The 15,540-nt window shown below is 43.9% G+C and overlaps 1 protein-coding gene across 1 annotated transcript in view; it reads left to right on the top strand.

Annotated features, from left to right (window-relative positions):
* Window positions 1–10,542, top strand: part of LOC138385274 (nuclear autoantigen Sp-100-like) — a 68,140-nt gene extending 57,598 nt beyond the window's left edge. The window contains exons 21-26 of the mRNA XM_069471429.1: window positions 3,524–3,568; window positions 6,394–6,509; window positions 7,807–7,927; window positions 8,229–8,300; window positions 8,824–8,967; window positions 10,274–10,542. Of these exons, the coding sequence (XP_069327530.1) occupies window positions 3,524–3,568; window positions 6,394–6,509; window positions 7,807–7,927; window positions 8,229–8,300; window positions 8,824–8,967; window positions 10,274–10,402 (627 nt within the window). The 3' untranslated portion in view covers window positions 10,403–10,542. The remainder of the gene's footprint in view (window positions 1–3,523; window positions 3,569–6,393; window positions 6,510–7,806; window positions 7,928–8,228; window positions 8,301–8,823; window positions 8,968–10,273) is intronic.
* The last annotated feature ends 4,998 nt before the right edge of the window (window positions 10,543–15,540 follow it).

Below are 15,540 nucleotides of genomic sequence, written 5' to 3'. Positions count from 1 at the left end.
CTCTGGGAGGCCGAGGCGGGTGGATCGCTCAAGGTCAGGAGTTCGAGACCAGCCTGAGCAAGAGTGAGACCCCGTCTCTACTAAAAATAGAAAGAAATTATATGGACAACTAAAATATATATATACAAAAAATTAGCCGGGCGTGGTGGCGCATGCCTGTAGTCCCAGCTACTCGGGAGGCTGAGGCAGTAGGATCGCTTAAGCCTAGGAGTTTGAGGTTGCTGTGAGCTAGACTGACGCCACGGCACTCACTCTAGCCCGGGCAACAGAGTGAGACTCTGTCTCAAAAAAAAAAAAAAAAAAAAAATTTTATCTGATATGAGAGTGGTTACACCTGCTCTCTTTTGGTTTCTTTTGACATGGAATATTTTTTCCATCCTTTCATGTTGAGCCTGTGTGCATCCTTGTGGTTTCAATGTGTTTCCTGGAGACAGCAGATAATTGGGTTGTGTTTTTTCATCCCTTCAGCCAGCCTTTGTCTTTTGAGTGGTGCATTTAAACTGTTCACCTTGACAGATAGAATTGATATGTGGGATGATGTTCTATTCATCATGTTGGATAGTAACTTATTGCTTTGTTTTCCTTCTTGTGCTATTGTTTTACAAGAATTGTTGCCAGGTACAATGGCTCATGCCTGTGATCCTAGCACTCTGGAAGGCCAAAGTGGGTGGATCATTTGAGCTCAGGAGTTTGAGACCAGCCTGAGCAAGAGCAAGACCCATCTCTTCTACAAACAGAAAAAAAAAATTAGCCAGGTGCAGTGGCACATGCTTGTAGTCCCAGCTATGTGGGAGGCTGAGGCAGGAGGACTGCTTAAGCCCAGGAGTTTGAGGTTACAATGAGCTTTACAATGAGCTATGATGAAGCCACTCCACTCTAGCTGGGGTGACAGAGCAAAACTCTGTCTCAAAAAAAAAAAAAAAAGAATTGTGAGCTTTAGCTTTTTGGGGTGATTTTACACTGGTGGGTATCTATTGTGATGATTTGTGTAGAGTGTAATTCTGAGTATTTCCTCCAGGGCATTTCTGGTCATGACAAATGCCCTCAGTCTTTGCTTGACTGGAAAAGACTTAATCTCTCCATCAATTATGAAACTTAGTTTTGCAGAATATAAAACGTTAGGCTGGCAGTTGTTCTGTTTAAGAAGATTGAAGATAAGTCCCCATTACCTTCTTGCTTGTAAGGTTTCTGCTGAGAAGTTTGTAGTTAGCCTGATGAGTTTTCCTTTGTCAGTTATTTGTTGCTTTTTTGTCTTGCTGCTTGTAGAATTTTCTCCTTCATTTCAACTTTGGCCAGGTTGATTACTATGTGTCAGGGATGTACTGTTTGCTACGAATCCTCCTGGTGTTTGATGACCATCTTGTATCTGGATCTCTGGCAACACCAGGGAAGTTTTTCCCTCAATAATTTTCTTGAATAGATTTTCCATGATTTTAGCTCTTTCTTCTCTTCTCTCAGGGATACCTACAATTCGTTTATGTTAGTTTACTTCACATAGTCCCATATCTCTCTGAGTCATTGCTCCAGCCTTTTTTATTCTCTTCTTCGTCCTTTAAATGACTGGATTAGCTTGAAAACCTTTTCTTCAGGCTCTGAGATTCTTTATTTTCCTTGGTTTAGTCTGTTGCTGAATCTTTCTCCAGTGTTTTGAAATTCCCTAAATGACTCTTTCATTTCTTTATGTTCTATTATATCCTTTCTTAGGTTGTCTAGCTCTTTAGCAACTTTTTCAATGAGTTTTTGAAATATTTTTGGTTTCTTTTTGTTGTCTTTCAACTTTCTCTTTAATTCTATTCATCTTATTTTCCATCCATATTCTTAATTTCATTTCTGTCATTTCAGCAATTTCTTTGTGGTTGGATTTTTCTACCATAGCTCCATTGTGATCCCTTGAGGGTGTTGAACTCTTTTTTTTTTTTTTTCTTCATGTTGCCAGAGTTCTTTTGATGGTTTCTGCTTATCTGAAACCTCTTTTCTTGACTCAGGCTAATAGGTTTGCTGGGTATCTGTTATTTGCTGGGAGCTCTTCTGCTTAATTAGAATAAGGGAAAGTCCCTAGATGGTACTTTTTTCCTACTCTGGAATGTTGACACAGCAGGGGAGGGGCACGTGCATTAAAAGCCTATAATTTAGCTGTTCTGATTTGTCCTGTTCACCTGTGATTGTCACTGTTCAAGCTTGGGCTGGTCTTTGTAGTGGGTGTTGGGTTATTCCCCAGATAGTTGTAGGAAGTTTCAGTTAATAGATGGGTGAGACCCTCTCCACTGAGGCTTATGTTGTGATGATTGCTCTGCCTGGGGTCTTCCCACAGAGGTGACAGTGGCAGCTGGGTGAGGCTATCTAGTCAGTGGTCATGGGCTCTTGGGCTGTGGACATTTTGTTCAAACCAGATCCTGATATAATGGTGGCTTGTGGCTGGGGGATCTCTAGCAGGACATTGGACCTTGGAGCATTCCACCAGCCCTGCAGCAGTGGCGGAGACTCAGGGATGGGGTCTTGAGGTCCAGGTACAGTCCCAGTAGATCAGGGGCAGTGTCCTGGGCCTGACAGGAGTTCTGGAGGCACATGGGCAGAGTCTCAGGCTCTAGCTTGAGAGCCTCAGAGCTGGAACTGGGGAGGAGCCAGAAGCAGAGCTTCTGTGTAGGGCCTCAGAGCCAGAAGTAGGGCCATGGGGCCAGTGAGTTTTTCCGACCTGGAAGGTGGAGGCAGGGCTGAGCAGGCAGCAGGCCATTCCACTGGCTTGGGGACTACAGATGCCAAGTCAAGCAGGTGAGGGTCAGTTCTAGTGGCCCAGGGACTGTGGAGTTCTCCCTGCCTGCCCAGGTCCCACTGAAGCTGTCACCCAAAGCTTCCCAGGTTGGAGCCTGTAGTGTCCCAGTCAACTCCTCCACTCAGATCTCACTGTACTGGTGGGGAGAGGCGCTTGGTTTCCAGTCACAGGGTATGGCTCAGAGGAGCCTCCATTTAGGCTGCACCCTCCCCAGCCCAGTGGGGGTGATGTGAAGGCTACTGTTACAAAGCTGAGTCCTCGGCCAATCTGACTCCATGCACCTGGGGGCAAAAGATGGCATCAGCTGCAGAAACCTGGGATTGGCTGCCACCAGATGCTTACTGCACCTATTGTCCATGGCAATGACTCTGCACAGAGATGAGTTCTCAGACTCATTCCCTTTGCAGCTTCTCTGGGTGTGATGATACTTTCTAATTTACAAAAAAATGACTGAGGGCCCTTCGAAGTGGAGGACCAATAGAGTTTCTCTAGTTCAATCTGTCTGCCTGGATTCACAAAGGACCACCTTAAGTCTGAGATCCAGGGAATGGAACTTGCTTTGGGCCACACTGTCACTGACACATAATTTAGTGCTTTTTAATTCTCTAGTTAGATGTATTGGCCTACAAAAGCAGATATGAAACAAAAAGGGGGCTGTGGCATGAATCTCTTAAAAATAAAGAAGTCTACTCAAAGGTGTGGTTAATGAAAAATCACATTCAGTATTGTCAATCAATCTTTCTCTCATTTCAGCAGAGAATACTGAAGCCTCACAACAATATCTTAGGTGACCCGTATGTAAGTATTAATTCCCAACTATGAGCCCAGAATAGTCCAGGTCTTTCCCTAGGCACATGATCTGTGTCATTTCTGCTTTTTCCTGAAGCATGCTCACTCTCAGTTGGAGCATGTTGCTGTGTGTGATGAGCAAAGCATAGCAGGTGCATCACCTAAGCCAAGAGGATGGGTCTGGGTGAGTGTCTCAGTGGAAAGCATCCTTTCCATTTGTTTCCAAGGAAACCTTCCCATTTCCATATTTCCCCGGGACAATGAGAATTGGAGGCTGAGCCCTAGACCACTGTGGTCTCTAGAGATGGAGCATGAAGTCATAATGGGCAGGGCTGGCCTGCTGACCAGGGGCAGGAGCAAATGTGAGAGGATAATAGCATTTTCAAGAAGGTGGTGGGAATGAGAAGGAAAATGCCAAAGATCCACTCTAAGGTGCAGGCAGAGCTCAAGATGGTCTTAAGCATCAGCCAGAAGGAACAGGACAGGCCACACTGCAAGGTGTGAGCCCTGTCATTAGTCCTGAAAAGAAATACACGTGGGTCCTTTATGGAACCCCTGTGGCCAGTCACAAGGGAGCCATCAGGGTGCTGAGCTAGTTAGGATTGAAACCATCACTACTTAGGAAATCATGAGTCATTTTTATTCCAACTGCTTGGCTGGTACTTGATAATGTGCAAACCTTCTGATTCCATGGACCCCTTCCTTTCTCTGCTTGCCAAAAATCAAAGATGACTCCCTTCTCTAGACAAAATCATACTTTGATCCCTTTCATTGCCATAAGATGGACATTTTAGGCAGAGTCAGCTTTTTGCACAACTGTAGGGGGCACCTCTTTCTATAAGAAGGTGGCACCATTCAACTAATACAGGACACCAACTGAGAGAAGATAGAAAAGGGGTTGCCATACCCTCCTGTTTTCTAGTAAATGCACTTCCCTAGAAACATCTGGATCCATTCACACTGCTTTGGTTCCTCTGCATGAGGAGGATCTATAAGCTGGAACCCTTCAGTAGTCAACAGCTCTCATCTCTGGGGTCTGCCTCGAGGGCTGCTTCTCACAGCCTATAGCCAAGCTCTCTGTGAAGAGGAAAAGTCAACTCCTCCAGCAAGGATGTCCTTACCTCTTCTCATAATCTTTCTTGTGACAAACTTCTAGGCTGATATCATCTCTAGTTAAGACTTTCCAGGCCTTGCTCAGAAGAAATCCCTTTAGAAAGGATTTCTTGACTATACATTGCATTCACCTGAGGATCCCACCCCGAAGATTCTTATCTTACTGGTCTGAGGTGCCATCTGAGAATCGGTATTTTCAAAGCTTCCTTGGTGGTTTTTAAGCACAGTCCAAGTTGTCAGTCACTGTATACTGGTGCTATTCAATCTATAGGGTCTGTCAGAAACACCTGGAGGACTTGGTAGTCCATAGCTGACTGAACCCCACCCCAGGCCCCTGACTCAGTGTGGAGTGTTTCTGGAAGGAAGGGGAGCTGATGGTGCTCCCTGTCACCTCCCTGCTGTCTCACCACCCACCCAAGTCCCAGCCACCCATCCCCGGGTGGGCCAGTCCCGATGTTCATGCATCACTTGGTACTTAGATTGTCATAGGAGGACGTGAGTGCCTCCTACCAGCCCATGGTGTAGACAGAATAGTTCATCTAGGTACACAGCTGCTACCCATTAAACAAAATGTTTCCCCACCATACAGCTCCTCTCAGACTGCTCTCTTTCTGTGCAGGAGCCAGTGTCTGTCCTTCTGGACATTTCCCCAGCAAGACAAACAGCCCTAACACGTAGAAAGTTTAGTGTGCAAAGAGCCACATCTTATAGCTACAGATTACCACCAAAAAGGAGGGGGGATGTGACCTCACTGGCCTACCTGTGGGCTCCTTCCTTGACCAATTCTTATTTGGGCCTGCAAATTCTATTGTTTTTTACACCTGTGAGATACTCCACAATACTTACATGCAAATAACTGCTGAATTTATGAAATTAAATCTGGCTAAAGGTCATACATATAGAGACTGGTAAGAAAACCAGTATCAGTCAATTTTCAGGGCCTCTCCATCTTTCTTATATAGAAGCAGGTTACCAGCTCTTTTATGGCCCCACAAAATGAGAATAGAGCCTCCATCTTCAGCCCTGGGTGGTTGATGTTACTACCATCCCTGGCCGTTAGATGGCACCTCCACACATTACATGCCAGGTTAGCTAAGGCAGGGGGGATTTTCCCCCCAGGCTCCCAGAGCTGAAGAGCTCTGTGCTCCCTGGCACCCACCTGGTCATCTCACTCATGATACTTCCACCCCAGAACATTGCCACAGTCACACAGCCCTCCAGACACAGAACCCTCAGTCCAGGAACTCCTCCCCAGGCTCTCTCTTCAACTCGTGGGGAGCTAATGTCAGGAATACAGGATTCAGTGAAAGCTCAAAATTTATTCCATCATATTAAATTCTCACTAAATCACTCTTTGGTGAGTTAATTTACATAATGCAATGTAGACAACTAGAAAAGACACTATATTCCTGGGCCAGGTTTTGCCAGCAAAATAATAAATTTCTCAGATTACCTTTAATTCATCCTTTTTGTTGATGCTAGCCATTCTTTGTCAAAGTCTCTATTTTCGTGAAGAAAACTTTTCTAGTCTGACACACACTATCTCCTGAACTTTGCTGCAGACCAGAATGCCTTCTTCTGAAATCCCCACTCAGTGTTGTTCTTTAATATGTTAAGGAGAGAAATTTTGAAGTGTCCCCTTGATAGATGCAAAGGCCCCGTGTTCTAGAGTCCCAGGGTCTCACTGATCCCAATGGTGTCTACATCATCTCCCCTTTTAGCCAGAAAACTCGAATATATGTGGGGTGTGCAGAAGAGGGGGAAAGTTGTTCTGCTGTGACACCTGTCCAAGGTCCTTTCATGAGAACTGCCACATCCCACTGGTGGAAGCTGAGAGGTAAGACACACTCCTCACCCCCAGCCCTTCCTTCAAGGTATAATAGTAAGAGGTGTCACCCCCACCTCCCCTACGTGGCTCCCAGCCCCTGCACTCTGATGGGGTGAGGCCATCCTACACTGGGTGCTGGTTTAAAGCATATGGCCCTGCTGTGGGAACATCACAGAGTTGATAAAGCTGGTGATAAAAATCAGCCTTCAGAAGACCAACCCAGCAGTCTGTCAAGCCAACTGACTCTGGTTCACGGGGCACAGGATAAGAATGTGAACGTGAATTCTGGGGGTGTGAGTGCCTGCTACACTTCCTTTGCTGTAAAATGTGTATTTGGGTAGAGGCAATGATGTGCGGGATGCCATGGAGATTGGAAAGGTCTGTGGGTGGTGTTGTGGGCATAATTGCTGTGGTCAGGAGGATGATCTCTACCGGGAATGCATCTGTCCCTCTGAGAACAGAGCATTGCCCTTCCATAATGGAGGAGGCTAATGTGATCCACCTGCTCCCAGAGTGTTATCTCGCAGGATTAGGGTAAACCTCTGCTTCTGGCCAGTGGGCAATCTGCAGAGGCAGAACATAAATCTGCTTTTTAGTTGAGCCCATGTTTGTACCATGAGCATTTTCCAAGGGCTCCTTGAGCTAGCACTGGGTGGCCAAGGAGACACTGACATTACCAGGCTGGGCATTGTGTTCACCTGATTATCGAGAGCCTCCCAGCACAGAGAACCTGGTAGAGAATGTTGGAAATGAATCTTGGGGCAAATGGAAGATATATCACGCCCTGTTAGTAGATTTCCTTTTCAAGTTTTTGCAGCACAGAATCTAGGTATAGATATGGCAATGCCAGAGGAGAGGATGCCTATAGCTTGTGCTCTGTGCCTACTCAGCAAACTTGAGAGACAAAAGCTGGTCCCCTGATTTTTACTGTGGTCTGATTGACTCAGTGAGGCCCAAGATGTCAGTGCTTAAGGTATTAATTTCTAAAACTTGATTGTGGCAAGCAGGGCTCATTGTTAAGCTCCCAGTGGCTCAGATGGGAACCCCAAATTTTAAGGTGAATGAGAGTCCATCACTTACTGGGGCACATTACTCAACAGCCCATCACCCCTGCCACCACTACTGAGGGGAGGGCATGCCTTTGGCTGTCGAGCAAAATGGTGCTCTAGTACAGAGGCCTCCAGGAGAGAAGTTGGATACAAGGTGGAAGCCACCAGTCATTTCAGAAGAGTGGACTTTACTAATAATAGGAACAGTGGCTGATTCATAGAACCTGTCCATGCTCACTTTATGCCCAACCTCTCAGGGACCCATGGAGTTGCATCTTCTGCGAGATAAAGGTTATCCAGGAAAGGTGCCCAGAAATCCAACCACGTCATCAGGAATCTGAGGTTCTGATGATGCAGATGCTGCCTGAGGAACAGTTGGTGAGTTGAAATATGAACCTGAAGCCTCCTCATTTCTGATCCCCTGAGAGAGGCACAATCTCACAGAGGGCTTGAGGAATGGAGCCCAATGGCAAACTGCTGGCCCATGGTGTGCTTTGATCCATGACCTCTAACATTAAAATTTGTATTCCAAAGAGAATTCCCAATCCAAAGGAAACCCTTACTCCATATTTGTTTCAAAGAGTCCACAGGTTTGAAGTCCCATGTTCTCTCTGGGCATGTGTATGAGCTCTTTCTCCCCAAGCTGCATTTAACTTAAAGTCTCCTCCATCTTTTGTAGAAATGTGAGTTTCTCCTCTTGAAGGTCTATTGTGATTCAAAAAGCCTCTTTTTTGCCTCAGAACCATATTATGTAAGTAACAGCAAAACAAACAAACAACCATGAAACTGGCATTTGTGAAATCTGTGATATGAATCCCATGGTCCAAGTTTTCATTATGTTTGCCCTGTTGATGGGTTTTTAGGTTGGGTTACTACAACAAATTACCATAGACTGGGTGGCTTAAAGAGCAGAAATTTATTTCTCACAGTTCTGGGGGCTGGACATCTAAGACACCAGGGTGTCAGCGTGGGCAGGTCCTGGAGAGGGCCGTTGTCCCTGTTGCCGGTGGCTGCCTGCTCGCTGTGTTCCCACGTGGCTGAAAGACAGGGAGAGAGCTCTCGAGAGTCTCTTTTATAAGGGCCCTAATCCTATTCGTGAGAGCTCCACCCTCAGGACCTAATTACCTCCCCAAACCCCCACCTCCTAATACCACCACATTGGGAGTTTCACCATAAGAACAGAGGGTGCCAACCTTCAGTCCCCAGTGAGGGGAGGCTGCAGAAGACAGACTTGCAACCAGGCCGACAGCCTTATTTGGCCCTTTTCTCAACAGAGTAGACAGGGGTCTCAGGGCCCACAGAGGCCCATGTGGTTAGACAGAGTCAAGGAAAGGCTGACTGAGAAGAAGTACCCCCAAGTGAAGGAGTTTGTGGGGGACGTGCGCCTCATCTTTCAGAACCACAAGGTGTTTTACAGGGTAAGTGGCTTTTCCTACTTCCCATATTCTTTCAATTAAGTCACTTTACCTTTCATCTTCTTGTATCAGGTACACGTTACAATTGCCCTCCTCACGTGGCGAGCCCACACAAGTACAAATGCTGGAAGTACTCTAAAAACCTTGTGGTGCACGTGAGAAAAATAACAACAAACCAGAAGGTGTTGTCAGGCTTAAATAACAACATTCAGATAATATGATTAAGTATAGAGTTTATTGAAGCCCAAACCCGGGAACAGCCATTCGGTAAACACAGACTCCAGAGAAATAGAGTCAGTGCTCCAAAGTCAAAGGTTAAGGTCTTCCCTATATAGAACATAAAGAAATTTAGTAGGATTATAGCATTTTTCTATACAAGGCTGGTTTATGAATTACACCAATTTAGTTACAATTTGTTTTCCTTTCCATGCAGTTTGTTTTCATTTCCTTTCCATTCTAAAAATACATTTAACATTCCATCTTAGGCAATATGATAGTCATGAAAACTTTGTGTGAGAAAAGTACGAGGGAAGTTAACCTATAAGGAAGATCAATAGTGAATGGGGAAGGAATATTCTCCGGTGCCCTTTAGTCATTTGCAACGTTTTACAAAACAACGTAGGTAGGAAGGCCAATCTATAACCAGAGAAACAAAGGTTACAGCTGCCTGTGTATGTGACTCAGGTCCCATAATCACATTCCCTTAAGGCTCGAAATATTTTAAAGTTCTAACAGCTTAGATTTTAAATTACTTATTTTCACAGTGTCAATTTTGCCCCCAGAGAACAGTAAGCTGCAGACTTACTCATTTCCACAGAAAATAGAAGTGCATTTTAAGCTAATATTTCTCTTGTCTAATGAAGATACCAAATTAAATTTCAAAATCTTGGATTTCTTTACATCTGAATTTCCAAGTGCTCTATCAAAAAGTTGACAAAGATTATCTTAAGGGGTGAGACTGGAGGAAAAAGGAAGGGACCATTAATTTTGCCTAGACATTTCTGTACTGTCATATTGTTACCCCCAAAAAGTGCTACATTAAAAAATAACATAACTAGAATTTTTAAAAATTAAATCAATCAATAAGTTTCTGATTAGGGATTATATTGCAATATGGTACTATTTTTGCTTCTGTCTTCCAGATAAAGAGAAATAATCAAATTATCAGAGAATGTAAGCTCCTCTTGACTGGATTAATTCCCACTTAACGTTTGGGATAGCCTAAAAGGAAGCCCCAGATTATGCGAAACATTGGGAGTCTACACTCATTGAACAATGGCTATAATTGTTTGTGTCTTTGCTTTTTCAGGAAAATAAATTCATCAAATTGGGACTTCAAGTAGAGAAAAACTTTGAGAAGAATTTCAAAAACATTTTTGCAATTCAGGAAACCAGCACGAACAATTCTCCATTTGAGCCCATTATTATGTTCACTTAGCCCATTTTTATTTCCTCCCTGCGGACCCTCCAGCAGCGAGGTGCAAAGTGGGTGGGTGGGCCCCTCACCTCTGCACATTCCTGTGCAAACAGCATATCTTCTGCTTTTCCAAACTTATTTCATTGCCATTCCTGTGCATTTATTTCCCTAAATAAAAATTAAAATTGTTTTATCAAATTCTCTTATTGAACCATTTGGAGTGAAAGTTACAATTGAAAATATGAAGCCTTTCTATAAAGAATCATATTATATCCTTCCATTTATTCAAATCTTTTAGTAGGTTCTTCAGCAATGTTTACTCTTCCCCTCCCCACACAGGACCTTCTTTCTTTCTTTTTTTTTTTTTTTTTTTTTCACTTTTAAAAATTTTGTACTTTTGGTTGCTACTGTGAAAGTGATCTTTTTCTCATTAAATTTTATTACTGATTATTGCCTGCTACAGAAGGCTACTATTATTTATATATATATTTTTGTCACTGATTACCTAACTGGATACTAGATAGAATTTTCTTTTGGGGGGCTTTTACCTGTGGCATCAGGAAGCCTGTGGTGGCTACACAGCATCTCCAACTTTCAATTCCTGGAACTGTAATTGGTTCAGCTGACAGAGGTGTTCCTCGCTTGGGCACTAAAACCTCTGACAATTCTCAGTTCTGTTGGGCAATGGCTCTGCCAGGGCATCTGGTGTACTTGCATGTATAGGGGAGGAAAAAATAACATTTCCTCTACCTGTCTAACTTCTTATCTGGGGCCCTTGTAACAAAAACAGACTAATAGGAGAAAAACAAACAGAAGTTTACTTGTGTGTGTGTGTGTGTGTGTGTGTGTATCAAATTATCAGAATACACACACACACACACACACACACACACCTGGAGATACCTAGGGAAATAAGTAAGTCTTCAAAGGGGACTGGAAATGAAGACTTAAAAACCATTTCTAGCTAAAAACAAAGAAAGGAGCATATGGAAAGGCCAGTTAAGAGGGTGACCAGGAAAAGTGTGGTAAACAAGAGTAAGGTTTGCTATGCAGATTTAAGGTATCTTCTCCATTGTCTTTTGTGATTTAGAGTAATCCTTCTCTTCCTGGCCAAAGTGGAGATTTCTTTTACAGATGTAAATTTCCCTTACAAAGGGGTAACTTCTACCCTGTTTTCAGAACTTTTCCTGTGTCTGCTATTTCTCAAAATAATCCTTTTGCCAAAGGGGCATATTTTGGGGTGGCATAGTCTGGCCTCCCACACATGTCTCCACACAGACCACACTGGCAAAGCTTAACTGCAGCTGATGTGATCTCAGTCTTGGCAGAACACCCTATGGTCCTTCCAGGACATGAGTGCATGGAAGGCTTGAGGGCAGCTGCTTCAAATCTTTCCCCACTTGCCTGCTCATCTCCTGGAGGCCACTGTTGTAGAATCACAAACTCAGGCTTGTGCACCCACTGTGCAGCTAAAGCCAAATACTCTGACACCAGTGCTTGGAGATGGAGAAAGGTTTATTTGGTTTGGCCAAGGCAAGAAGACAGGAGAACAAAGTCCTGTCTTCCCAGATCCAGTCTATTCTGGTTATGGGAGACCAAGTTCCACAAAATAGTAGCTGGTTCACAGCATACACTACGTCCTTCATGGCAGTACCCCAACTTCCGATATAACTGTCTCCAGTTGGCCCCAAAGTTAAGTCTTCGGCGAACCATCTCACCATTCAAATAATGAAGTTTTGTTGTTGGAGTGGGTAATTTTGTAGATTAAATAATATACTCTATGTAAAATATCTAAAATAATGTCTGAGACACAAGAATATATTGTGGCTACACAGAGCAGGGATTCTGTATTTAAAATGTTAACTCAAGCAAGAGGGAGCCATTCTGATTGCCTAGCTAGATATCTGATGGACAATGAGATAAACACAGGCCACAAGAAACATTAGTTCTTCCCAAAGAGACTAATGTCTACTTTCCAAGGTAACTATGCATTGGGAAAAGGAAAATCCTTTAAGAAATTATTGAACACTGGTCCTCAGCTATTTCTAGGGCCTGGAAAACCATGATGACCTATCTGGTATTAATAGAAGGGTTTTATGTAAAAAATTCAGGTTTGATCTCATGGTTCACCCAATCAAAACTGCTTCTTAATACAATTGACATAATTATTTAGTCATAATTCATAAATAAATTTGCTCAAAGGTCTATCTCCCTTCATTGAAATTATGACTGTGTTAGATCCGGTTCCCCTTGGCCCCAGGAACAGAGAGGCAGAGTCACTGAGGCTGCAAAAAGGCAAAGGAGTTTATTAACTAGCCCCGGGCCAGGGTCCAAATTCCAGAGCACCAACGCAGTGGCCTCTCCAGGAACTAGGACTCCGCCCTGGGGTAAAGATTAGGCTTTTATACTTTTTTGTATGCTAGTTTTCACACGACACGTTATTCTGCACATAACACGTTAGTCTGCACATGACATACCAGTCTGTACACGACACACTAGTCTGCACACGACACACTAGTCTGCACTTTATCCCCCTTCAGTTTATTTGTTCCTTTTGTTTAGAAGTGGCTGATCGCGTTGGCTTTAGGTTTGTTGACTCTAAGTTTCGGACTTTTTGCACTGGCGCCAGTTGTAGTTAACATCATCCAGGGGAAGAGGAGGGTCTCCGACGAGGGAGGGGGACCTGTTGTTGCATACCTTTTAGTTTTTGGTTACAAGCGATACTGGGAACACACGCCCTGCACAAGCTATTCATGCGCTGATCATGTCTTGCTCTTCTTATTTACTTAGTTGGTTGGAGGGCACCTGGATTCTCCAGTCCTTTATCAGAAAGCAACTTGCAGTTACCTCCCCGGGGCTTTGTTTTCCTTTACTTTAGTGAAGCCTGCCATGGCTCCACTTACGCTAAGCACCAAGCCAGCAAGCCATATATACAGAAGCAGAACTAGGCTTCTCACATCCAGGAAGCCTAGCCTATCATGGAGTTACCTTTGTTCTTATCTCTGTTTTTCATTCTGATTAACTATATTTATTAAACAACTAAAAGCAAGCATAGTCACAGAAGCCAATAGCATCAGTTAGAATCAAAGAGAGCACACATTTTCCTACTATCAATTCCTGTTCTTCAACTGAAAGAGTGATAGTCCCCTAAATGGGTAAAAAGTTCAGGGATCCTGCCAGAAAATGAACTTCCTAGGACTATAGTCACCCAGAATAACTGAATAAATTCCATCTCAGATAAAGCAAAATATTCTATCTTTCAAGCTCTCATCTGTAACATATTCTACCTCTAATCCTTTGGCTCTTACATTATATTTTTCATTTAGACTTAGTGTTTAAAGTTTGACCTATTTTTCTTTTTAACTCCTTTTTATTTGTTGGGTTGAGGGCGTTTCAGCAATGTGGCTTCATTCTTCTGTCATTATCGAGGATTGGCCCTTTTCTAGTCTACCATTTTTGTTTGTGGCATAGTCAGCATTCACCAAATATCACCTATGTCCCCCCAGATGTTTCTAGCCTCTTGCGTTTGGCAGAGCCAAGTGATTAATTCTAGCCAAGCTGCTGTGAGCAGAAGTGGCAAGTGTCATTTGCAAGCTGATTCACAGGAGAGCAGTGGGAGTTCTCTGTGTATCGCTCCCCTCCCACATTGATTGTGGAGGCCTTGTTCTGAGATAACAGAGCCTAAAGATGCAAACAGCCTGGTGTATATTCAATACCACCCCAGAGGGCCTCCTAGATCCACTGTAGGCTTTTAGTGAGTAAGAAGTAAACTTTTGCTGTGTCGGCTATGGAAATTTGAGGGTTGCTTATTGCTAGACCATAACCTAGCAAGACCTGATTGATGTATGTTGGAAACAATACAGACATACTTATAGGTGTAGCCTTTTTTGGGTGTTGGACCAGTTAGGAAAGATTATAAGATTGGGTAATGGAAGAAGCCAGGTATGGTGGCGTGTGCCTATAGTCCCAGCTATAGGAGACTGGGGTGGGAGGATCGCTTGAGCCCAGGAGTTAAAGTCTAGCCTGGCCAACATAGCAAGACTCCATCTCTTTAAAGGAAGAAAGGTTAGGCCGGGCGCGGTGGCTCACGCCTGTAATCCTAGCACTCTGGGAGACTGAGGCGGGTGGATCATTCAAGGTCAGGAGTTCGAGACCAGCCTGAGCAAGAGCGAGACCCCATCTCTACTAAAAATAGAAAGAAATTATATGGACAACTAAAATATATATAGAAAAAATTAGTCGGGCATGGTGGCGCGTGCCTATAGTCCCAGCTATTCGGGAGGCTGAGGCAGTAGGATTGCTTGAGCCCAGGAATTTGAGGTTGTTGTGAGCTAGGCTGACGCCATGGCACTCACTCTAGCCCGGGCAACAAAGTGAGACTCTGTCTCAAAAAAAAAAAAAAAGGAAGAAAGGTTAGATAGTGGAGACTTTACTGACATTGAAGTCCTCCTTTTTGGATCAGAGTGTAAGGTACTGGCAAACGAGTGTTATAGTCCTGTCTATGGCTGGTTGGCTCCTTGAAGCTTGGACAAAAGTATGGAATCTAATAAAGGAGGTAGAGATGCCCCAACTGCCTTAATATAGCATTGAAGAAGGAGTCAGGAGGCTGGGGAGCAGCACTGTTAAAATGGATATTTTACATGAGACCAGAAAACCTGCCGTATGGCTTTGTTACCACACAAGCCCAGGGGACATTCCCTTTGCTAAAGCTATAAGAAATGCATTGCTGAGGGGGTGCTGGTATTTTTGAGAATCTCTCTTTTACCTGTCCTCTGTAAACTGTAGTTGAGTCCAGAACATGATATCATGGGATGGAACTTTCTAGTATGGATGGAGCTGCTAGGATTCCAGAAGGAAAACGCAAGATAGTACCACATGACCAGCTTAGGCAAGGTGGATCCAATTACAATAATGAGCAGCAAAGTCAGAGGAACTTTGATTCCTGGGGCTCTACAGTCACATGACCACAGCATTTCAAGAAGAAACAAAGTCTATGCCCATTACGACTGTATTAGTCATGGTTCTCCAGAGACACAGAACAAACTGGATAGATTAGAGAAAGAGAGAGAGAGAGACAGGCAGGTTGACAATCAGACTGATGGTCCAAGTAATGCAGACTGGTCTCCATCACACCGCCGTTCAACTCACCTGTGTGTCCT

This window comes from Eulemur rufifrons, chromosome 1 (assembly GCF_041146395.1).
Source record: "Eulemur rufifrons isolate Redbay chromosome 1, OSU_ERuf_1, whole genome shotgun sequence".
Classification (NCBI taxonomy): Eukaryota; Metazoa; Chordata; class Mammalia; order Primates; family Lemuridae; genus Eulemur; species Eulemur rufifrons.
This window is presented reverse-complemented; position numbering and strand designations above follow the sequence as displayed.